We start from the raw sequence: 26,883 nt of genomic DNA on the forward strand, positions 1-26,883 counted from the left end.
GGCTTCGTCCACTTGATATCGATGGTACAACTGTTGATGATCCAGCTCAGTTAGCTAACAAACTAAATGAATACTTTACATCAACATTCACACATGAGGAGTTATTCAGGGATGGGAATGCCAGAGGTGTATTCAACTCTGGCAGAAAGCTAGAGAATCTTGTAATAACCGAGAGTAAAGTGGAGGAGAAATTGTTGAAGATAAACACAGAAGAGGCACCTGGGGTGGATGGAATCTATCCAGTTATATTAAAGGAAGCGGCAAAGGAAGTAAGCAAACCCTTAGCCATAATTATGAGAGCTTCCCTGGAATCAGCGAAGGTACGCATGGACTGGACATGTGCAAATGTGACCCCAATCCACAAAGGAGGATCAAAGGGGGACACAAGTAATTACAGACCTGTTAGTTTAACTTCTGTTCCAGGGAAATTAATGGAGGCGCTGGTTAAAGAAGCATTGCAGGATCATCTAGACAAGATTTCAGTTACAGCTCGGACACAGCATGGGTTTGTTAAGGGGAAGTCTTGTCTGATTAATTTGATTGGATACTATTATGTAGTCACAAAGGAACTGGAGGCAAAGAATAACTTTGATATCATATATTTGATTTTAGAAAAGCCGTTGATATTGGAGGCCAATTGCTGCTATGGATAAAGGGATAGTTGAGTGGGAGAAGACAGAGAGTGATAATCAATGGACACTGCTCTTCATGGACTAATGTTATTATTGGAGTCCCTCAGGGTTCAGTGTTGGGACCATTGTTGTTTTCTGTATTTATAAATGATATTGATGATGGTATATCAGGCTTAATGTCCAAGTTTTCAGACGATATGAAGGTTGGCTAGGTTCTTAATGACAGTACACTGCTGGAACAGGATCTAGAAAAGTTGAGCAGATGGGCTGAGGGGTGGCAAATGAAGTTTAACATTGAGAAATGTAAAGTACCACATATGGAAGCAGTAATCCCAGAGTAACGTATCAACTCTGTGGTACCACACTGACAGTGGTAGAGAAAGAAAAGGACCTGGAGGTAATTGTGCAGGCAGATATGAAGTTTTCTGAGCAGTGCAGACAGTCTGCAAGAGTAGCTCATGGTGTCTTGTCAATGATATACAGGAATTTTTCTAACAGGGATAAGGAGGTGATTATCCCCTTGTATAAGGTAATGGTCAGACCACACCTTAAGTACTGTATACAGGTCTGGAGGCCTCATTTTAAGGATGTAGAGCTGTTGGAACGAGTACAGAGAAGGGCAACAAGATTAGCGAATGGAACAAAGGGTTGCTCTTATGAAGAAAGGCTTAAGTTTTGTAAATTACAGTGTCTGGAGACTAGGTGATCTGATAGAGGTATATAAAGCCTTGAATGGTTTGAGCATTATCAATGCTGATGGGATTTTTCCTCTTGCTCAGAATAATTGCCTGAGAGGGTATAAATTCAAATTAAGGAAAGACAGTTGTAGGATAGACGTGTCGAAGTTTGCCTTTAGCCAGCGGGTTGTTGATTGCTGGAACAAACTTTCATCTGTCGTTGTAGAAGTTGATAGCTTAAATAGATTCAAGGCAGAACTTGACAAACATTTGGAGCAAGTGGATGGGTGAAATAAGGGTGGTTTTTTTTTTTTTTTTTTTGGCTGATGCTATATAAGGTTGCTTTCTTGCATCATGTGCCTTTGCTAATGCTAATATGTTGCAAAAATTATTGTTTATACTAGTTCCTCTGTGACTATTTCATAGAAGGAAATCCCCATAGGGAACAGTGACAGCACAATGAATAATAAATAAATACAGTAATACCCCGACTTACGCTACCCCGACTTACGCGAACTCGGAGTTACGCGGTTCTTGATTTTTTCGTTTGGCAACGCTGCCGCCCACTATCTTCAAGGTCGTTTTTCATATGTTATCGATATACGGTGCGACGGCAGAGAATGAGAGCGAAAGATGAACAAAATTCAACTTTGCTGCTTTTATGTTTTTTATATCAGTGAAGGGGAAACACATTTCACCATAATAATAACGTAAAAACCAACACAATTCCAGCTATTGGTATAATCGCAAATGCAATTAGATCGAGTTTACTACCAGTTTATAACAGATTTCACTAGCAGAAACGCAACTGGATTTTTATTGTTTTATGGTAGTAACCCCTAGAAATGTGAGGTGTTAATAGTGTATCTCTGCCTTTATGGTGTTGTTTATTCAGTTGCTACATGCGCGCAGCTTTGTTTATGCGTATCAAGCTTGCCTCCTCGTTTGGTAATTGTGCTTTATTCCCTAAAAATGAGTAAAATACTTAATTAAAAGGTGTGAAAAGGAAGCGTCCTGGTGAAGACACTGCAGATTCAGAGAGAAAAAGAAAAGCAATTATCGATAAACAGAGGCGGACTGGGTCAAAAATTCTTACCCAGGAAAATTTATAGTGGCCTCATACTATGGTTTATGGCCAAAATCACACTGGCCCACCGGGGTTTCCCCGGTAAGGCTTATGGCCAGTCCGCCTCTGTCGATAGAGAAAAAATATGAAATTGTGAAACGCTTTGAGCGAAATGAAAGACCATATGATATTGCACGTGCTACAGGCCTAAATGAAGCAACGGCGAAAAGCACATGGAACGAAGAACGCGTTATAGCTACAAAGCAAGGAATAAAAAAAATTATTAGCTTGCTACGAAGAAATTCTGCGTGAAAAAAAGAACGCGCTGTGTCGTCAGACGAATTTGTTAGATTTTATGAAGCCATCGACATCGAAATAACTTTTTAACGTAAGTCATTTGTTTTTTTAATACATATTTTGTATTAATATGTATAAAGAACTGCAATTTTATTAATATTTTTCTTCTAAACTAGTGTTTTTGTTAGTCCTTGGTCCCAATTAAGCAAAATTTATATGTATTTATATGCAAAGTTGTACCCCGACTTACGCGAATTCGACTTACGCGATTTTCGTCGGACCCACCTATCACGTAACTTCGGGGTATTACTGTATAAGCAACCCCCATATGACACAGTACTTCTACAACATGATTTCGCTCTAAGACGACTGATAAATGGTAGCAATCCTCGCACAACATGGTACTTATATAACACGGTTTCGCTCTAACGCAGTTTGAGAATTTCGGTAAACCTCGCATAACAGGGTATTTTTGAGCTTTTGTTTGGGGAAAAACTTTTCTATTATACTGGATGTAATCTTTCAACATTTCCCCTCTTTTTAATCCCCGCTGTTGACTCGCTAGTAAAAAAAAAAAAAAAAAAAAAACTTAAGAAATCCCTATATTTTATTTTGTTGGGAAATCCCCAACAAAATAAATTCTGTGCTATTCAACTTGAGGAAAGATCTAGATTTCAAAATTTTATTACTATTGGATAGTGCACCATCCAAAATAGTTAAGTCATCTAAACATTGAAGATATGTTCCTACCACCACAGTTATTATTATTAGCCATATGGTGCAAGGAAGCCTGAGGCTTATGCTGTACCAACCAAAAAAAAATTTCTGAATTACTCTGTGAGAGAGAGAGAGAGAGAGAGAGAGAGAGAGAGAGAGAGAGAGAGAGAGAGAGAGAGAGAGAGAACAAGAGTCAGAAAGTCAGAAGTAGAAAGGAATCAGCAAGAAAGAGAAGAATGATGATATCCAGCTCAGGACCCTGGGTGTGCCTGGCCCACACTCACTAGATGTGAGCCCCTGGGGAAATCTGTATTATATTAATACAATTTTTTTTCAATCAGCCATTAGATCAAAGCATTATACCCACAATTAAAACTCATTACACCAGAAAATCATTACAATGGATTTTGGAAAAAATTTATTCAGAATCTTTTGAGGTAATGGAGTCATGGAAACATTTCTCAATTGTGGACTGTATCAGAATCATCACTGAAAGAAGTAAAACTGTAAACAGGTGGATGTTGAAAAAATATATGGCCAGCGTCAGTTCATTCAGGAAATTTGGTCCAACCGGCAGAAAATGGAATTGGTGCGATAGTAGAACTTTCTACATCAGTAGCACGGGTAGGTTTTGATTATATGACTACTGAAGCCCTTGTGGGTAGCACAGTTGATAGAATCACCCTCCTCCCCACACTGGGTGGAAAAGACCTGAGTTTGAATCGCGGCGATGATGGGAGGAATTTTTATGGGTCTTTTTCACAACGTGGCTGAGTTAGGCAAGAGTAGCATGGTTTTTTCTCCTGGAAACTCAGGGTTTTCATCCAGCAAAACAGAAAATTGACCTCAGGACACATACATGCATTTTATAGACAACACACAGAGTTACATGGCTTTAGTCGGCGATGCTCCTAAAAATATAAAAAGAGGTTGGCAAAGCAGATTTGGTGGAAATGTCATCGGAAGTAAAACCAAATCAATTCAGAGGATGATAGTACAGGTGAAAATTCTAAACTTCCAAAATTTACACTAAAAAGCATATGGGAAGGCATAAAGTTAGCCTAGCAATTTGAATCTTATTTTTTGAATGCAGATTCTTGAATGAAAGGAGCCCAAAGTTCAAAAGGGAGCTTCAAAAATGCTTAGTTCCATACGACGAAATTCACAAAGATTTATCAGGCAAAAGCAAAAAAACCCAGATTACTGATTTTTTAAATAGAGCAGAAGATACACAAAATCTAAAATGGTGCATTTTTGTTAGTTTTGTTAATGAAATAGTGCATTTGGAACTTTTTTTACTTTTTCTTAGTTCTGTATAACACGGTATCGCACAACACGACATTTTATAGGAACCTAACTACCATGTTATACGAAGGTTACCAGTATTTAAATTTAAATCAATAATGATAATGTTACTATGAATGCTAACCACTGGTTAACATATATGGACACAAGTAAGGTTGGGGATTTGAGCCCACATGCTCTCATAAAATATGTATGGATTTGTAAACTGTGGCAATGAAAATCTGGCTGCCCTCAATAATTAATTGAATGTATGCAATCACAACAAATGTAAAAGTTCCTCAACTTGGCTGTAACAAGGAAAACAGAAATTTACTTATTTATTGACTTCAAAAGTAATAGGATGTTTCCATAAAAATACCAAACACACGCAAAGAAAGTTTACAGTAAAAAAAAAAAAAAAAAAAAACCCTTCTCATTGGAAGGGAATTATACAGCAAGAAATGCTAATCCAAAATATAATGGAACTAAAACGAAGCTAAGCTTGTTCAAAATAATAATTTACAACTCGCAATTTAAATTTGATTACAAAGTTTATATATATATATATACACACACACATACATATACACATACACTGATGTTCAAAGAAAGTGCATCACCTAGGAATTTCACATTTCTAACTCTTTTTTGCAATGGTATGTTACATTAATGACTAGTATCATAAATAGAAATATAAACAAAAGATATTTATTAATAGTTAAGGCAATGCTAAGTAATATTTGACAGGTGCTTCCAAAATGAGCATTTGCAACCTTTATACAACAGTTTTGGTAAACACAAAAATTATGGCTGAAATGTTATCAGAAGCTCTCAATTTGCTTTAATTTATCATTTTAAATGGAAAAAAAATGAAAAGTTCAACAGGTGCAAACTAATATTTAGTTGAACTGCCTCTGGCCCTGATGACAGCACACTGTCATGGCATTGACAAGATCAATTTCTGAAGATAATCAACTGATAGTTCGTGGTTTCAAACAAGAATTATGGCTTCCTGAAGTTATGGCTTCCTGTTGAACCTCTAATGCAGAAATGAAGCTAAACTAACTACAGAAGTGCCTACTCACACTTTTTTCCCGATGACAAGTAGCAGAGTCATCCTGAAAGATGCAGTTACTTGGCAGAATGAAATGGTCTCTAATGGTTAGCAGCAATTTGCCTCCAATATAGCCAGATATCCATTGGCATTTACGGAACCTTTTATAAACTACAGGTGACCTACTCTGCGATACGAAATGCACCCCCATATCATTTGGCTGGTAGGGAATTTCACTGTAGACACCATACAGTCTGGATGGTATTCTTCACCATGTCTGTGGCAAATCGTTTGTCTGCCATCAGAGCCATGCAGGTTGAATTTCTTCTCATCCAAGAAAATATCTGACTTCTGGTGCTTGGGGGTCCATTTGACATGCTCCTTACACCAAATTAATCAGGCCTTTTTCATTTTTTGTGTGAGGAGGGCTTCTTCTTAGGAAGACAGGCCACAAGTCCATTTTTGAAGAGGCATCTTCTGACTGATACTGCACTTGCTACTACTCCTGTATGTTCTTCCCATTCTCTTTTCATCTCAGACGAAGAAGCTTCATGGTTTTTAAGGCATTATTGCTTCAAAATGCAGTCCTGTTTTGGTATCGAGACTCGTTTACGTCCGGTTCCTTTTTTCCTATCAACAGAACCAGTATTCTTGAGTTTGGAAAGAAATCTACTCACTGTTGACTGATTACAAGACACTCTATAAGCAATATGATGGGAAGAACATTCTTCCTCACATAAAGCAACAATAGCACTCTTTCTTTGCGAGGTCAACTGCACGTAACTTGCCATCCTGACACAAGTAAGGAATGACTGCAACTCTTGCAGAGTTTGCTTATATAGCTGAAAGTAACAGCTGATGCAATATTACGTCATCACCTACACGTGTTAATCTTATCTGATGCAATCTGCCATATACTTACGTTATTTGGACAACAATTACAATTTTAAGGGGTGATGCACTTTCTTTGAACACCAGTATATACATTTTTAGAGAAAACATATTTTGCTCCAAACAAGTGTGTGTGTGTGTGTGTGTGTGTGTGTGTGTGTGTGTGTGTGTGTGTGTGTGTGTGTGTGTGTGTGTGTGTGTGTGTGTGAGTAGTGAGTGAGTGAGAAAACAAGGTTACCTTGTATAGCTTCAATGCTCAAATTGTTATTTTCATCTGTTCATAAAAATTTAAATTCTATTAAAACAGTTGAAACTTTATTATTCTCACACAGGGAGATGAACAAAAATTTAAAGAATATGTCTTAAAAAACAATGGCAGCAGAATTTTATTGAAACTCGAGACATTAACTATAATGAAGACTGAATGCAACTAAATCTGAACTACCAAACTAATAAAATAACAGTACCCATAAAACTTACTTAATTACAAAATACTAGACATTTATATGTCTGACTGGTATTTTCTCAATTTGTTGTTGTTGTTATGACCATGACATTCTGTTGACATGTAACAGAATGTCATGGTCATAAATGGACATCAGGCAAAACTGCTTTGGAGCAAATGATAGGTAAGGAATTTTAAGATCCTCAAGTTGAAGAATTTTATAAATTATAAACTATAGTAGAAGTCCAACCATCCAACGTTTATCCAGAAATTACAATTAACTAGCATAAGAGTAGGCCGGCCAACATGTGTGTTTTCTCAGCCCCTGAATAATATTTCAATTCTTAGCATTTTGTCCTTGCTGGTAATGTTATAACTGCCATTATAACACTACCAGCAAGTTATAACTACTGTCAATCCACACCAAATGAAAAAGGTGCGAGTTTGAATACCATCAATGATAAAGCAAAGAATTTTTATGGACTTTTTTTTGACAACGTAGCTGACTTAGTTTGCTTCAAGATGAGGGTTGCACGGTTTTTCCTTCCACAAACTTGAGTTTTTCAACTACCAAACAACAAACTGACCAGAGTACTCATAATTATAAGAACAATATGTTGATGTCTCATAGATTTAGGTGCTTTAGTGCTCAACACGTCACACATACTATCACATTTGAACATGAAAGCAGTAACTCACAATGCATATACAACTGTCTTATAATTAAGGTATGTTTTCATGCTGCAATTAATTTATGGCATGGGACAATAAAAGAGTTTTTCACTCTCACTGTTTTATACATGAAGAATTACGGGCATAGTGCATTTCAGTTGTGTTTGTAAACTGTCCATTGAGTACAACTCTCTGTCTTCTCCCATTCAACCATTTTTTATCCATAGTAGCAATTTGCCTCCGATGTCACACTGCTCAAATTTGTGCAGAAGTCTTCCATGTATAACAGTATCAAAAGTCTTTCTAAATCCAAATATATGACATCAAAATTATTCCCTGCATCCAGTTCCTTTGTGACAACATCATAGTATCCAATCAAATCTGTCAGACAAGACTTCCCCTTAACAAACCCATGCTGTGTCCGAGCTATAAATGAAGTCTTGTCTAGATCATTCTGCAATGCTTCTTTAACCAGTGCCTCCATTAATTTCCCTGGAACAGAAGTTAAACTAACAGGTCTGTAATTACCTGTGGCTCCCTTTGATCCTCCTTTGTGAATTGGTGTCACATTTGCACATCTGCAGTCCATGGGTACCTGCCCTGATTCCACCGAAGCTCTCACAATTATGGCTAAGGGTTTACTTACTTCCTTTGCTGTTTCCTTTAATATAACTGGATAGATTCCATCCACTCCAGGTGCCTTTTTTATGTTTATCTTCAACAATTTCTCCTCCACTTCACTCTCAGTTATTACAAGATTATCTAGCATACTGCCTGAGTTTAACACACCTCTGGCATTCCCCTCCCTGAATAACTCTTCATGTGTGAATGTAGATGCAAAATATTCATTTAGTTTGTTAGCTACCTGAGCAGAATCATCAACAGTTGAACCATCAATAACAAGTGGACCAATCTGATTCATCCCTTTCCTTCTAGAGTTTACATAAGTAAAGAACTCTTTGCTGTTTTTCTTTGCACCCTCGGACAAAGATTTCTTGTAATTTGCCTTTGCCTGCCTAACCTTCTTTGTGACTTGGTTACAGAGAAGCTTATACCTATCATAGGCTTCTTTGTCACCTATAAATTTATATGTATCCCATGCATTTTGCTTCTTTGCCACATGTCTCATTAGATCATCTGATATCCATTTAGGCCTAAATCTTGAACAATATTTCTTAGTTGGAATGAAGAGCCCAGTAGTTTCGAAGATTAATTCTTTGAATGCTTCCCATTTTGAATTTGCTCTTGGTAACATCATCAGTTGGTCCCATCATATAGAATTTAAATACTGTGTCAGACCACCATAGTCACCTTTAAGAAAGCAAAAACCCTTCCCTTTACCCCTGATGGTAGTTACCTCTTTGAGTAAATTTCACTTCAGCACACTATGATCACTGCCACCTAGTAGTTCCTTTATCCACAGATTCTTAATGCATGAAGAATCACTACTGATAATCAGATCAAGAGCATTACTCCCTCTATTTGCCTCCTGAAATTGCTGCTGTAGAAAACATAAATCCACAAAAGCCTTGCTAGTGTGTGAGTGACCAACCCACAAATTCTAGTCAATATCTGGGAAATTAAAATCCCCCATTATAAGACACTCTGATTTAATGGCCCACTCTACTTCTTTGTACAGTTGTTTATTATACTCATCAGAGTCATTTGGCCTATAATACACTCCTGCTTTCAATTTTGCTTTCCCAGTGCTTATGTCACACTAAATTGACTCGACACTGCACTGTCCAGCCATGTCGACTGGCTATACTTCCTTGGATTTTATGTGTTTCTTAACCAATACCATAAACCCTCATCCATTCCTATCCTGTCTATCCTTTATGTACACTGTACTCCCCAAATTCCAGTTCGACATTCCTTATATCTGTGTGACACCTCCGTTATTCTAACAATATCTGCCTTTGAAGTTTTGTCCAATACCTCAAATTCATCAAATTTATTTACCAAACTCCTAGCATTGGTGTAAACAGAAGTATACATGCATCTGTTCCTATTCTTAGCTACAATAACACATTCCGCAATGACTTTCAGCAGTCTCTGGAATCCCCTGCACCTTGTTCTCCAGGCTGTTGCTCATTTCAATAGAAGCATTGCAAGAATCACTTTCACCGCTGCCAACAGATACTGTTAATCTATTAGGCCATGTGTCACCCAAGCTAGCAGTTTTCCGACACACAGAACACTGCCTCGATAGCATCAGCAAATATTCTTGTACCCTTTCTATTTAAGTGTATCCCATCCTTGTAGAAGCAGTCTCTCTTGTTAACAAGCACAGACCAGGCTGAAAAAAATTTTACCTCTTGAGCCTTACACAATCTCTCCAGGGCCGAATTGATCGACAAGGCTTTCATCATATACTCCCTCCTATTGTGTCTGGGCAGAATTGCAGACACTTTCAAATTCAACTCTAATACACAGCTTTTTTTTTAACATTAACCTGTACTTGTTAAGTAATTCCGCTAATCTCCTACTGTTAATATCATTAGTGACAACAATATATATGATACGGAATAGCTTAACGTAAATCCCAAACTTCATATTGTAAGGTTTAACGTAAAACTAAATAGCGAAATACGTAGCATTGTATTAGAAATCTGTTAGATTAGCATAGTATTAACAATTAATCAGTAAAATTTATTAATATTATTAAATTTCATTGTTAATTAAATTATACTTAAACAGAATCATGACCCAGACTAGAGCCTGGTGCCTAGTCTCCAGACACTGTAATTTGCAAAACTTAAGCCTTCCTTCGTAAGAGCACCTTTGTTCCATTCACTAATCTTGTTGCATTTATTAATCTTATTAAATTTCATTGTTAATTAAATTATACTTAAACAGAATCATGACCCAGACTAGAGCCGCAAAGCAGCGAGCAAAAAGTAGCAGTAGTACTGTGGCTTGCGGGAGAACCAAAGGGATGATTCTCGAATGCATCACACAAGGAGGATGTCTTTGTGTGTGTGTGTGTGTGTGTGTGCGCGCGCGCGCTAGGTGCAGAGACTGTTAAGAAATTAAGCTCCAACTCAGCGTTCTGATGGGTGTCTATGAGAGTTTGAGGTGCAGGTATATGCCCTTGAAGAAATATGAGGGGCCTGTCAAGCTCTCAGCTGCCAAACTCCACGCTACAGCTAACTCCTATGCATCAGGCAACACAGTGGTAATCTCCAAGGCAGAATGCGCTGGTCCCAAAGGAAGTAGTTATTGTTGATGATTCTATTATCAGTGAGACGGGGAATATATTATGCAAAAAGAATAGGTGGAACAGGACCAGAGTATCGTCTGCCAGGGGCAAAAGTTGATGTGTTGTAGGGCAGATATCATAGTTTAGCATTACCATTAGTAGAGGCATACGATGCAAGAAAACAAGCTTATGCAGCATCAGCCAAAAAAAAAAAAAAAAAAAAAAAAATGCTCCAATTTCACCCCTCCATTCGTTCCAAATACCTGTCCAGCTCAGCCTTAAATTTATTTAGGCTATCAACTTCCACAACAAAAGATGGAAGTCTGTTCATCAATCAACTACCCGTTGGCTAAATGCAAACTTCCGCAGATCTAGCCTACAACTGTCTTTTCCCAATTTGAATTTATGCCCTCTCAGGTGATTATTCTGAGCAAAAGGCAGAATCCCATCAGCACTGAGCATGCTCAAATGATTCAAGGCTTTATACACCTCAATCAGATACCCTCGCAGGCACCAAGTCTCCAAACACTAGTCTGCAAAACTGAAGCCTTTCTTCATAAGAGCAACCCTTCGTTCTATTCACTAATCTTGTTGCCCTTCTCTGTACTCATTCAATAGCTCTACACCCTTCTTAAAATGAGGCCTACAGACCTGTATACAGTACTCAAGGTGTGGCCTGACCATTGCCGTATACAAGGGAATAATCACCTCCATATCCCTGCGAGAAAAATTTCTTTATATCATTGACAAGACACTATGAGCTACTCTTACAGCGTCTGCACTGATCAGAAAACTTCATATCTGACTGCACAATTACCCGCAGGTCCTTTTCATTCTCTACCTCTGTCAGCATAGCACCACAGAGTTGATATCACTTTTTGGTTACTCTGGGGTTACTGCTTCCCTTGTGCAATACATTTGTCATTGTTAAACTTCAGTTTCCACCTCTCACCCCATCTGCTCAACTTTTCTAGATCCTGTTGCAGCAGCAGCATACCATCATTAGTGTCATTACCAACCCTGCCAAACTTCATATCGTCTGCAAACTTGGACATTAAGCCTGATATACCATCATCAATATCATTTATAAATACAGAAAACAACAATGGATCCAACACGGAACCTTGAGGGAATCCACTAATAACATTAGTAAACGAAGAGCAATGTCCACTCTCTGTCTTCTTCCACTCGACCATCCCTCTATCCATAGAAGCAATTTGCCTCCAATGCTGCACTGCTCCAATTTGTGCAGCAGTCTTCCATGTCCTAAGATCGAAATATATGAAATCAAAGTTATTCCCTGCATCCAGTTGCTTTGTGACACATTATAGTATCCAATCAAATTAGCATTAGCATTAGTAGAAGCATTTGATGCAAGAAAGCAAGCTTATGCAGCATCAGCCAAAAAAAAAAAAAAACACTTCCACTTCACCCCTCTGTTCGTTCAAAATACCTGTCCAGCTGAGCCTTAAACTTATTTAGGCTATCAACTTCCACGACAAGGGATGGAAGTCTGTTCCACCAACCAACCACCTGCTGGCTAAAGGCAAATTTCCGCACGTCTATCCTACATCTGTCTTTTCTCAATTTGAATTTATGCCCTCTCAGGTGATTATTCTGAGCAAGAGGAAGAATCCCATCAGCATTGAGCATGCTCAAACCATTCAAGGCTTTATACACCTCTATCAGATCACCTCGCTGGTGCCTAGTCTCCAGACACTGTAATTTGCAAAACTTAAGCCTTCCTTCGTAAGAGCACCTTTGTTCCATTCACTAATCTTGTTGCATTTCTCTGTACTCCTTCCAGCAGCTCTACATCCTTCTTGAAATGAGGCCTCAAGACCTGTATACAGAACTCTTGGTGTGGCCTGACCATTGCCTTATACAAGGGAATAATCACCTCCTTATCCCAGCTAGAAAAATTCCTATATATCATCGACAATACACCATTAGCTACCCTTGCAGCCCGTCTGCACTACTCAGAAAACTTCATATCTGCCGGAACAACCACCCCCAGGTCTCTTTCACTCTCTACCACTGTCAGTGTAGTACCACAGAGTTGATACGTTGCTCTGGGGTTGCTGTTTCCCATGTGTAGTACTTTACATTTGTTAATGTTAAACTTCATTTGCCACCTCTCAGCCCATCTGCTCAACCTTTCCAGATCCTGTTGCAGCAGCATAGTGTCAGTAGTGTCCTTGACAACCCTGCCTACCTTTGTATCGTCTGCAAACTTCGACATTAAGCTTGATATACAATCATCAATATCATTATGAATACAGAAAACAATAATGGACCCAAAACTGAGCCCTGAGGGACTCCACTAATAACATTAGTCCACAACGAGCAGTGTCCATTGATTACCACTCTCTGTCTTCTCCCCCTCAGCCACCACTTTATCCACAGCAGCAATTTGCCTCCAATGTCACAGTGCTCCAATTTGTGCAGCAGTCTTTCATGTGCAACAGTATCAAAAGCCTTTCTATGATACAAGTATATAATATCAAAGTTATTCCCTGCATCCAGTTCCTTTGTGACTGCATCATAGTACTCAATCAAATTGTGCAGGCAAGACTTCCCCTTAACAAAACCATGCTGTGTCCGAGCTATAACTGAAGTCTTGTCTAAATGATCCTGTAGTGCTTCTTTAACTAGTGCCTCCATTAATTTTCCTGGAACAGAAGTTAAACTCACAGGTCTATAATTACTTGTGTCAGCCTTTGATCCTCCTTTGTGAATTTGGGTCACATTTGCACATCTCCAGTCTATGGATACCTCCCCTGAGTCCAAGGAAGCTCTCATAATTATGGCTAAGGGTTTGCTTAGCCATAATTATGGCTAACAAACATTTAGTTTTTTTAGCTACCTGAGCAGGATCATCAACAGTTGACCCATCGATATCAAGTGGACCAATCTGATTCATCCCCTTCCTTCTAGAGTTTACATAAGTAAAGAACTCTTTGCTGTTTTTCTTTGCATCCCTTGCCAAAGATTTCTCGTAATCTGCCTTCGCCTGCCTAACCGCCTTTGTAACTTGGTTACAGATCAACTTGTATCTATCATAGGCTTCTGTGTCATGTGTTAATTTGTATGTATCCCATGCATGTTTCTTCTCTGCCATATGCCTAATCAGTTCATCTGACATCCATTTAGGCCTAAACCTTGAACAATATTTCTTAGTTGGTATGTAAAGCCTAGTAGCTTCCAAGATAAGTTCTTTGAATGCTTCCCATTTTTCATTTGCTGTTGGTAACCTCATCAGCTGGTCCCACTGTATAGAATTTAAATACTGTCTCAGTCCATCGTAGTCGCCTTTACGAAAGCAATAACCCTTCCCTTTACCCCTAATGGTAGTTACCTCTTTGAGTAAATCCCACTTCAGCACAGTGTGATCACTGCCACCTAGTGGTTCATTTATCTGCAGATTCTTAATGCATGAAGAATCACTGCTGATAATCAAATCAAGACTGTTCCTCCCTCTAGTTGCCTCCCGAACATGCTGATGTACAAAACAATCATCCAATAAATCCACAAAAGGCTTGCTAGTGTGTGAGTGACCAGCCCCCAAATTCCAGTCAATCTCTGGGAAATTAAAATCTCCCATTATAAGACTCTCTGATTTACTGGCCCACTCTATTTCCCTGTACAGTTTCTTATTATACTCATCAGAGTCATTAGGCCTATAGCACACTTCTACTCTCAATTTTGATCTCCCAATGCTTATGTCACACCAAACTGACTCAACACTGCACTGTCCAGCGATGTCCACTGGCTTCACTTCCTTGAATTTTATGTATTTCTTAACTAAAAGCATAACCCCTCCTCCCTTCCTATCCAGTCTATCCTTTCTGTAGACGTTGTGCTCCCCAAATTCCAGTTCTGCATTCCTTATATCTGTGTGACACCACGTCTCTGATATCCCAACAATATCTGCCTTTGACGTTTTGAACAATACCTCAAATTCATCAAATTTATTTACTAAACTCCTAGCATTGGTGTACATGCAAGTATACATGCACCTATTTCTATTCATAGCTACCCTAAAACAACCCATATGTTTACTTGTACCGCAATGACTCCCAGCAGTCTCTTAAATATCCTGCATCTTGTTTTTCAGGCTTCTGCTCATTCCAATAGAAGCAGTGCAAGAATCTCTTTCACCTCTGCCAGTGGCTACTGTTAATCTATTCATCTTTGTCTCCCCCCCAAACTAGCAGTTTTCCGACCCACCTAACACTGCCTCAATAGCATCAGCAAATATTCTTGCACCCTTTCTATTTAAGTGTATCCCATCCCTGTAGAAGCAATCTCTCCTGTTAACAAGTACAGTCCAGGCTGAAAAAAATTCTACCCCTTGCCCTTGAGTCTTGCACAATCTTTCCAGGGCCAAATTGATCGACAAGGCTCTCATCATGTACTCTCTCCTATCATGTCTGGGTAGAATTGCAGACACTTTCAAATTCAACCCTATTTCACGGCTTTTTTTCAACAGAATTGGTCAGACAAGCCTTCCCCTTAACAAAGCCATGCTGTGCTCGAGCTTTTAAGGGCACAAAAGGTGATATTGTTGTTCACTTAGCACTAATGACCTTAAGAGTGAGTGATCTGTAGATTTACTTAACAAGTACAGGCCAATATTGAAAAAAGTCGCGAGTTAGGGTTAAATTTGAAAGTGTCTGCAATTCTGCCCAGACACGATAGGATAGAGTATATGATGAGAGCCTTGTCAATTGATTCGGTCCTGGAGAGATTGTGCAAGGTTCACGGGGTAGAATTTTTTTCAGCGTGGCCTGTGCTTGCTAACAGACTGCTTCTACAGGGATGGGATACGCTTTAATAGAAAGGGCGCAAGAATATTTGCTGATGTTTTCGAGGTAGTGTTAGGTGGGTCGGAAATCTGCTAGCTTGGCGGGGATTCACAGACTATAAGATTAACAGTAGCTGCAGGTAGAGGCAAAAGTGATTCTTGTACTGCTTCTATTGTAATGAGTAGCAGCCTACAGAGCAAGTTGCTCGGGATTTTGAAGAGCTGCTGGAAATCATCATATAAAAATTAAATACATGGGCTGTGTTAGGGTAACTAAGAATAAGATCAGGTGAATGTGTACTTGCATGTACACAGATGCTAGAAGTATAGTAAATAAATTTGATGAATTTTAAGTGCTGCTCAAGGCATCAAAGGCAGTTATTGTTGGGATATCAGAGACATGGTGTCACACAGATATAAGCAATGCAGAATTGGAATTTGAGGAGTACAATGTGTACAGAAAGGATAGACATGGTAGCAAGGGAGGAGGGGTTATGCTGTTAGTTGAGAAACACATAAAATCCAAGGAAGTGCATCCAGTTGACAAGTTGAGTCAGTTTGGTGTGACATAAACACTGGGAAAGGGAAAATGAAAGTAGGAGTGTGTTATACAGGGGCTCAACATCGTGAGTATGGGCTTGGCACACCCAGGGTCCTGAGCTGGATATCATCATTCTTCTCTTTCTTTGTGATTCCTTTCTCTCTCTCTCTCTCTCTCTCTCTCTCTCTCTCTCTCTCTCTCTCTCTCTCTCTCTCTCTCTCTCTCTCTCTCTCTCAGGGTAATAGGGAAAATTTCTTTTTTTGGCCGGTGCAGCATAAGCCTCAGGCTTCCTTGCGCCATATGGCTGATAGTAATAATAATAATAAGTACCACCATTAAGGTCGAGAACATTACAACTAGGCCAATCCCCATTAGAAGAGGAATCTTTCAGGGAAATGCTCTGAGCCCCCTGTGGTTCTGTCTAGCACTCAACCTGCTATCCACCATGCTTAACGGCAAGAAGTATGGATATAATCTATATGGAAGAAAGAACATGTAGACCCTCACCCACCTGATGTACATGGATGGCATCAAGCTCTATGCGGCAACCGAGAAGCAACTCCAGCAACTACTCCGGATCACCGAAGAATTCAGCACGGACATCAGGATGGAATTTGGTCTAGACTAATTGAAGACCCACACACACTGCACCAGGGAAAATTAGTTGGCCGAAACTACCAGCTGCTGACTGGTAAAGAGATCAAAGCTATGACAGAAGGAGAGACCTACAAATACCGAGGGATGATGCAGGCTCAGCAGTTAGAGCACAAGGAAAGCAAAAAGTGCCTGACCAAAAAATATCATCAGAGACTCAGAAGCCTGCTGAAAGCAAAATTGAATGGAGGGAACACAGTTAAAGCCATAAACACCTATGCAGCTCCAGTAATAACATACACCTTCGGGGTCATAGATTGGACTAACATGGAGCTAGAAGATATCATGCGAAAGACAAGGGCAATTTTTTTTTTTTTTTTATGTGAACCCCAAACATGAGAGGTATTAGGACCTATAGTACTTAGTACCGTGCTTGGGTTGGAGGTCGAGAAGACGGTGACCAAGAGCCGCCAACACTACCCAAAGTCAGCAGTGGAGAGACCAACAAAGCTCAGAAAGAGGGAGGAAGGAGCCTGATAGAGCAACAGAAAACAGCAATAGTTAACCTGAAGGATTACTTCGAGAACAACACAGCACCACTCCACCATACCATAAGGAATATAGATAAGTGGTATACCTCACTCAGCCTAAGCGAGGAACCCCTACCCACCCAGACGGCACAATAAACGAAGTTAGAAAGATGGGCAAAGAAGACACTCCATGGCAGACACTGCAATGACCTCCATCAAGATCATATCGATAACACTGTTTCCAATGCATGGCTCACAAGCGGGATGCTCCGAAACTGATGTATTCATGCTGGCCATCCAAGACTAGGTAATCAACACCAGAAACTATAGAAAATACATCACAAAGAAGTCCAGAATGTCAGATGACCCAAGTCGACGATGCCACTTTGCCTCAGAAACGATCCAACACATCACCGCAGGATGCAAGTTTGCAAGGTACCCAGACTGAGTACACTCATAGACACAACCAGGTAGCCAGGATAATACATCAGAAGCTAGCGAGGAAATACCAGTTGACCAAAGAAAGTGTACCATACTACAAGTATGAACCCCAGGCAGTACTAGAGACCCGAATCCACAAGCTGTACTGGGATCGTGTTATAATAACGGATAAGACCATCACGCACAACAGACTGGACATAACCCTTGTGGACAAGATGGAAAAGGCTACCTGCCTGATTGACATAGCGGTGCTCAACACTAACAATGTCCAGAAAACCTATGAGGAAAAAATTAGGAAGTACATGAAACTAATACATGAAGTCAAGGAGATGTGGCATATGCAAGAAGTATTGACCATCCCGATCATTGTGTCAATCACCGGTATGGTGCCAAAGACACTACATAGCAGCCTAGCAGCAATAGGTCTCCCAGAGAACACCTACAAGGAACTCCAGAAAGTCGCAATCCTGAACACCTGTAGGATAGTCAGAGATTTCCTCGACCAACAGTAACATCAGACCTTACAACCACCCTGTGTACTTGGTAGCAGTACCCATCACCGAGCGGAATCCCCCAATCAGGGAGAAATAATATAAGAGCAACAACAATAATAATAATATGCCTAATGACTCTGATGAGTACGATGAACAGTTGTGCAGAGAAACAGAATGGGCCAGTAAATCAGAATGATTTGTAATGGGGGATTTTAACTTTCCAGATACTGACTGGAACTTGTGGCTTGGTCACTCGCACGCTAGCAAGACTTTTGGATTTATTGGAGGATTGTTTTTGACAGCAACACGTTCGAGGGGCAACCAGTGGGAGTAATACTCTTGATCTGATTATCAGCAGTGATTATTCATGCAGTAAGAATCATCAGATAAAGGAACCACTAAGTGACAGTGATCACAGTGTAGTGATGTATTTAAAGATGTAACTACCATCAAGGGTAAAGGGAAGGGTTTTTGCTTTTGTAAAGGTGACTATAGTGTTCTCAGACAGTTTTTAAATTCTACACAGTGGGATTAACTGATGATGTTACCAACAGTGAGTTCTAAATGGGAAGCCTTCAGGGACTTAATCTTGGAGGCTACTAGGCTTTTCAATTTAAGTGTATTCTATCTCTGTAGAAGCAGTCTCTCCTCTAGAAAGCACAACTTGGCATATCTTAGAGAATGTCTGCGACAGCCTCAAGGACTGAATATATGCCCCCTGTATGCCTCCCAAGTGTTTTCAACTTTCACAGCACCTTTTATGAAGTTACCTGCATACAGGTAACTTCATAAAAGATGAATAGTGACACTTGGATGTGATATACCAATATATAATTTAAATGAAATCCCTAAGTTACATAAACCGTCATAAATGTTGATGGTTATGAGATCATGTATTTTTGTGCATGGCAAAAATACTTAATATATTTTGCAGAATAATTCCACTGATATGCTGTTTGTACACAACTGTGGCCCTTAGCAAACAACCATTTGTGTGGCCCTCTAGCTCCTGAAGAAGTGTCTGTGGGGCCACCGGGCAATTTTGAGTTTAATACTCCTAACGTACACTAAATCTTGGGTGAGGAATCTTTTTAGTACCAGGGGCAAATTGCAAGTGAATCAAACCTGTGGGAGCACAGCTTTGCTGAGAAAAATGATGAATCTTAAATTTTACAAATTCATAGATACGAATGCTATCACACTAATCAATATTAATTAAACTGTTATAATGCATTAATTAACCACACACTTATAATGCTTTAAATACCGAAACACCAAAGACACCACAATTATAATGTTTTCATTTTAATGAAACTTCTTACCTTGCACCTTAATGAGAAGGGTGGCTCTGCTTGGCTTTGGAAAACTCACATGTAACATCTCTTTGGAAGAGATGTTACATGGCACTGATAATGCAGCAATTCTTAGCTGGTTTGCAGAGAATCATCCATAAGTCTAGCACGCAAGTGGTTCTTGACTAAATTTAATGTTGAGAAAAACTGTTTAAATCGGTAAGTGGTAGAAAACAGTGATTCAATTTTCAATGCATGATTCTTCAAAAGTGGATATTTTTCAGTATCTACAAAGATATACTATTAAATCTGGATTTCAAAGTATTGTTTGATTGTAAATGAATTAACTCTAGTTACAAGGAATCAGGAGTCTTGCATTACATCAAAAGGAGTTTCACACATTCTTCATTTGAGTTCATGATTTTGTTGGTGAATAAGACAGTGACACACTATTAAACACCTATTATCACATTAAATTCCAGTTGACGGCTCTCCAATTCATTCTTAATTAAAGCACAAGTCTTTTTAAGATCCTACCATAGATGGCGCACCATCCGTAACTACACTCAGTTTTTTGTAGGGTAAATCGAAATCACTTATTGCTGATTTAACTTCAAGAAAGAGATCTTCACCTATGGTAGTCCTGCACATTGATTTTAAAGCAAGTAAATCTTCTCATATTGTAAAGTTTCCCTCATCCCACCTACAAATATAACCAAATGTGCCGTATTTGCTGTATCTGTCATCTCATCTACAACTATGGAATAAAACAAAAATTCTGATGATGCTTTTTTCAAGGATATTTGGACATCGTTAGTCATATCTTTTATTCAGTCAGAAACTGTCCTCTGCGATGATAAACTAATATTCCCAAACAATCTGACTTTTTCTGGAGTTAAAAATTTGTGCAGTAGAAACTATACACTCTTTAATAAAATTGCCTTCGATGTGTGATTTCAGTTTCTTTGCAATTAGCTCACACACTTTATAACTTGTGTTATGCATGTATTTTCATGAATAATATGTCTTTTTAAAATAGACTGCTGATTGTATAAAGATTCTTTTAAAAAGTGTTACATTGTCTAAATGCAGAGTCTCTTTCAGTTTTTCATATTCCTTATGTTTGGTCAAATAGTGGCATTCAAGATCGTACTCTTTATAAACTGCGACCAATTTGTTAAAATTAGACATACACACTTTCCATTTACTTCCATGAAAAAATAATTATTCGTCCATTTTTCATCAACTTTTGCCTGCAGCTCATTCTTTTTTTATTACTAGTCATTGCAGAAAGGGGTTACTTTTATGTAATTTACAATAGTGACTTAAATATAGAACTAAGCAAATGAACCATAAATGTTGCCAGCATTCAAAATTATTGCACTTAATTTGCAATGATGTGTAATGATGCAACTGACAACCAACCAAGACAAAGCTTAAATCAACATTGGCTATCAATCACCGATAACAAGATCTAATAAGACAGAGTCAATGTCTGCAAGCATAATTTTGGGGGAGAAACAAATGCAAAATTTGTTTCTCCCCCAAAATTACTCAATTACTCAAATACGTATGCTCAATTCATACGTATTCTGACTCATGATTAATGTCACAAGACAAGCATTACGGCTAACAGAAATTTGTTTATGGATTGCTTAAAACAACTTATATTAAATTACTGTTTTGCCCTAAAGGCTTATAACATTTTTTCATATGGTATTTTAGAGGACTTCATCAAACGGGCAGTTTCAAATTTAACTGAGGGAGAAATTTCGCCCACGGGAGAGAGAGATTCCCCACCCTTGCACTAAATGAAGAAAACCTCTGGTAGCAAAAAATACATGAGGGTTTTTTCCCAACAATTTAAATGTTCACAGTTCTTCAGCATAAACTCAAAGCATCATACTTTGTATATCACGCATCCTCCTATAGTGTTATTAAGCACAAATTGCCACAGTGAGAATTTGGTTATACTGCTCACTGGTCAACATGTGCAATTTTAAAATTAAAAAAAAAAAAATTCTAAAGGAAATTATAGTCACATACTGCTTGGATATTTTTTAACAGTTGCCTAAGGTGGAACCATGCATACAGAAAGATTCACAGGAACAAAAATTATGTTATATATCCTCTTATTCCACTGGTTAAAATTTTAAAGGAACATTTTACTTTTGCATGCAAAACAACTCTGATTGAAATTTGATAGTCTCATATACTTCTTGGGAATTTTTTTTAAAACACCATAATATCTTGTATAGAGGAACAAAAGATAAAAGTCAGTGTATAAATTAAACGTGATATGCTCAACTGGTTTCAAAATTAAAAAGCACTCTTGTGCCAAGTATAAAAATTGCTGCTGAGTGAAAATTTAAAAGTTAGGTATCTTCTATGACAATTGATAACATTTAACAGTAATCAGCAGCCAATATACCTAGCTAGAGTGGGACTGTTCAAATAGCTGCTTGAAGAAATGAAGAACAGCACTGAGAGCAAAACAAACATGGTTCATTTGGTAATTTATACCATTGTATATATCATAAGAGCAAACAAGATTATGCAATTTACTAATTGGGTGATGTGGGAGTAACAAGATATGCTGATTGACACTGTTTTCTTATTAAGTGCTCACTGATTCAGATCAATGAGCACTTAATGGGAAAGCAGTCTACCAATAGGGTTCCCATAGTTGGCTGATTCTTTTCACAGTATTTTTCATTACTTTGCCATTCAGCTTTGTTTCCAGAGGATGGTTTTTAGAAAAACAAAAGAGCTGCATATTTGATTACAGACTGCTTATGCAATCCATTAAGATGTCTAATGGTTGTGCTTTTTCCAACAGACCCAACATGGAAATATCGATTAAAACCCTGGACCAATTATACAAAATCTAGTAAAGAATCTAGAAACACTCCAATTAATTTTAATTTGGGTTAGAATGGGGTAAAATTTTTATACAAAAAATTTTACCCCATTCTTTACCAATAAATTTTATTGGTAAAATTTTTATACAAAAATTTTACCAATAAATCTAATTATGTAGAATTTATCACATGAAAAAATTTTATTTCGTAATTTCATTATTTCTCAGTTATATGTGAAATAATTTAACAATTAAATAATTTAATTTCTTCTCGATATAATTTTATAAATGAACTATACCTTAACATTAAAAAACTGGGAACTTTGGGAAGGTTTGTATAGGGCAGGAAATTTAAGCATTGTTTCTGCACTGCAGGTTCGATCAAAAAGTCCCATTGCCAGTGGAGGGGCAGCAGTAAAAATCTGTAAAAAAAAAACAAACAAACATAAACATTTCTTTTAATTTTTCTTTTTTAAAGGGCTACTCCACTTTAAAGTAAAGAATATATAACACTTAATTATTATTAGTAATAAAGGCCAAATAATAAAAAGAAATCAATCTTTTCCAAAGAAAAAAAGTACTGATTATTTATATTTTTCTAATGCAAAACAGTGACTATTCAGTTTTGCCTTGAAGTGCAGCAAACTTGCTTTTATGCTCCAGCCATTTGAGGGGGAGGGGAAGATACCTATTTCACTGTTCAACATTATGCTGCTCAAGGGTATTCAAGAGATGCAGCCTTCTACTGCTGCTTAAAATTTTATATTTAGGCTTCTTTGTTTTCTTCTCTCCAGTGAAAATATACCTCACTCATTCATTTTAATCATATAATTACTCTGCGGGCTTATGTGAATTTTGCCTAGTAAGGCAAAATTCACATAAGCTTGCAGAGTATCTCAAGTGTAGAAATGTTAAGGCTTTCATTTATAAAGTTCCTCTTTTCTTGCATGGGCAGAATTGCAAAACAATAATCATATTTTTAGCAGTTTCGGAGCATTTTTTCAGCATGATCATATAAATTCTGCAACCAAGTCCACAGTTCTTTATTGCATCATATCATTAAGATAGAAAGTCACAGTCCCATTAGTTCACAAAAAAAAAAAAAAAACTGACAGTTAGTAATAGTAATAATTTTGACCCAAGAGACAAACACATTCACTTCAATTCTATCTGTTTTTATTACACTGAACAACAAATCTTGGGTCATATCTTGTACCGGGAATGAAAGTAAGTTTGCTTTATGGATTTTGGGGTGCTAAACACAGAAATAGTGTTTAAAATGGCAGACTGGCTCCTGTTTTAAAAAAAAGTAGTTTTTTATATTTATACAAGGTATTTTTTATTTATATGGAAGTAAGATGTAGCTATGAACATACCTGTATCAAACACAGGACCTTTTCACCTTTCACTTATATTCAGCTTCGGGAGCATCGCTTTTCATAAGCCAACAATAATTGGCTAATATGGTGGCACTCCATTTTCTTTTGTATCTCTGTTCCATTTGCTTTTGTATCTCTGTTCCATTTGCTTTTGTATCTCTGTTCCATTTGCTTTTGTATCTCTGTTCCATTTGCTTTTGTATCTCTGTTCCATTTGCTTTTGTATCTCTGTTCCATTTGCTTTTGTATCTTTGTTCCATTTCTGCGATGTCTTGATGGAAGCATTTACCATGTTCGCTGCTGATGGCACTACAGTTTGGCAGGAAAAATCCACATGTGAGTGTAAGAAATGAATCTTAAATGACATGCTACACCCCAGTTTTTTTGTAAGAAGTAATGAGGTCTTCCACATCTGCCTGTAGTTGCTGGCTTTACCATTTCCTAGAAAACCAGTTGAAACATTTAAAAAGGCTTTTCACGCTGATTTCTCGCTATCAATCACTAAGGATAAAGACTGTTCATCTTTAGCATTAGCATTAGTAGAGGCATTTGATGCAAGAAAGCAAGCTTATGCAGCATCAGCCAAATAAAAAAAAAAAAAAAAAAAAACCCCACTTCCACTTCACCCCTCTGTTCGTTCAAAATACCTGTCCAGCTGAGCCTTAAACTTATTTAGGCTATCAACTTCCACTACAAGGGATGGAAGTCTGTTCCACCAACCAACCACCAGCTGGCTAAAGGTAAATTTCCGCACGTCTATCCTACATCTGTCTTTCCTCAATTTGAATTTATGCCCTCTCAGGTGATTATTCTGAGCTAGAGGAAGAATCCCATCAGCATTGAGCATGCTCAAACCATTCAAGGCTTTATACACCTCTATCAGATCACCTCGCTGGTGCCTAGTCTCCAGACACTGTAATTTGCAAAACTTAAGCCTTTCTTCGTAAGAGCACCCCTTTGTTCCATTCATTAATCTTGTTGCCCTTCTCTGCACTCGTTCCAGCAGCTCTACATCCTTCTTGAAATGAGGCCTCCAGACCTGTATACAGTACTCTAGGTGTGGCCTGACCATTGCCTTATACAAGGGAATAATCACCTCCTTATCCCTGATGGAAAAATTCCTGTATATCATTGACAATACTCCATGAGCTACTCTTGCAGCCCGTCTGCACTGCTCAGAGAACTTCATATCTGCCTGCACAACCACCCCCAAGTCCCTTTCATTCTCTACCACTGTCAGTGTAGTACCACAGAGTTGATACGTTGCTCTGGGGTTGCTGTTTCCCATGTGTAGTACTTTACATTTGTCAATGTTAAACTTCATTTGCCACCTCTCAGCCCATCTGCTCAACCTTTCCAGATCCTGTTGCAGCAGCATAGTGTCAGTAGTGTCCTTGACAACTCTGCCAACCTTTGTACCGTCTGCAAACTTGGACATTAAGCTTGATATACCATCATCAATATCATTTATAAATACAGAAAACAATAATGTACCCAGCCCTGAGGGACTCCACTAATAACATTAGTCCACGATGAGCAGTGTCCATTGATTACCCCTCTCTGTCTTCTCCCCCTCAACCACCCCTTTATCCATAGCAGCAACTTGCCTCCAATGTCAACACTGCTCCAATTTGTGTAGCAGTCTTCCATGTGCAACAGTATCAAAAGCCTTTCTAAGATCCAAGTATATAATATCAAAGCTATTCCCTGCATCCAGTTCTTTTGTGACTGCATCATAGTACCCAATCAAATTGGTCAGGCAAGACTTCCCCTTAACAAAACTATGCTGTGTCCGAGCTATAACTGAAGTCTTGTCTAAATGATCCTGCAGTGCGTCTTTAACCAGTGCCTCCATTAATTTTCCTGGAACAGAAGTTAAGCTCACAGGTCTATAATTACTTGTGTCAGCCTTTGATCCTCCTTTGTGAATTGGGGTCACATTTGCACATCTCCAGTCTATGGGTACCTCCCCTGAGTCCAAGGAAGCTCTCATAATTATGGCTAAGGGTTTGCTTACTTCCTTTGCTGCCTCCTTTAATATAACTGGATAGATCCCATCCACCCCGGGTGCCTTTCTTGTGTTTATCTTCAACAGTTTCTCCTCCACTTTACTCCCAGTTATTTCAAGATTCTGTAGCTTACTGCTAGATTTGAATACACCTCTGGCATTCCCCTCGCTGAATAACTCCTCATGTGTGAATGTCGATGCAAAATATTCATCTAGTTTGTTAGCTACCTGAGCAGGATCATCAACAGTTGACCCATCAATATCAAGTGGACCAATCTGATTCATCCCCTTCCTTCTAGAGTTTACATAAGTAAAGAACTCTTTGCTGTTTTTCTTTGCATCCCTTGCAAAGGATTTCTCGTAATCTGCTTTCACCTGCCTAACCTCCTTTGTAACTTGGTTGCATATCAACTTGTATCTATCATAGGCTTCTGTGTCACGTGTTAATTTGTAAGTATCCCATGCATTTTTCTTCTCTGCCATATGCCTCATTAGTTCATCTGACATCCATTTTGGCCTAAACCTTGAACAATATTTCTTAGTTGGTATGTAAAGCCTAGTAGCTTCCAAGATAAGTTCTTTGAATGCTTCCCATTTTGAATTTGCTGTTGGTAACATCATCATTTGGTACCACTGTATAGAATTTAAATACTGTCTCAGTCCATCGTAGTCGCCTTTACGGAAGCAATAACCCTTCCCTTTACCCCTAATGGTAGTTACCTCTTTGAGTAAATCCCAATTCAGCACACTGTGATCACTGCCACCTAGTGGTTCATTTATCTGCAGATTCTTAATGCATGAAGAATCACTGCTGATAATCAAATCAAGAGTGTTCCTCCCTCTAGTTGCCTCCCGAACATGCTGATGTAGAAAACAATCATCCAATAAATCCACAAAAGCCCTGCTAGTGTGTGAGTGACCAGCCCCCAAATTCCAGTCAATATCTGGGAAATTAAAATCTCCCATTATAAGACTCTCTGATTTACTGGCCCACTCTATT

At 38.4% G+C, this 26,883-nt stretch overlaps 1 protein-coding gene across 2 annotated transcripts in view; it reads right to left on the bottom strand.

The window, feature by feature from the left end:
• The window catches only part of ATP8A (ATPase phospholipid transporting 8A1), a 1,160,338-nt gene that overhangs the window by 266,553 nt on the left and 866,902 nt on the right, over positions 1–26,883 (bottom strand). For both annotated transcript variants that reach the window (XM_090368461.1, XM_090368462.1), the window contains one exon: positions 22,796–22,918. In XM_090368461.1, the coding sequence (XP_090224587.1) occupies positions 22,796–22,918 (123 nt within the window). The remainder of the gene's footprint in view (positions 1–22,795; positions 22,919–26,883) is intronic.

Source organism: Mastigoproctus giganteus, chromosome 2 (assembly GCF_048544385.1).
Source record: "Mastigoproctus giganteus isolate SK-2022 chromosome 2, ASM4854438v1, whole genome shotgun sequence".
Classification (NCBI taxonomy): Eukaryota; Metazoa; Arthropoda; class Arachnida; order Uropygi; family Thelyphonidae; genus Mastigoproctus; species Mastigoproctus giganteus.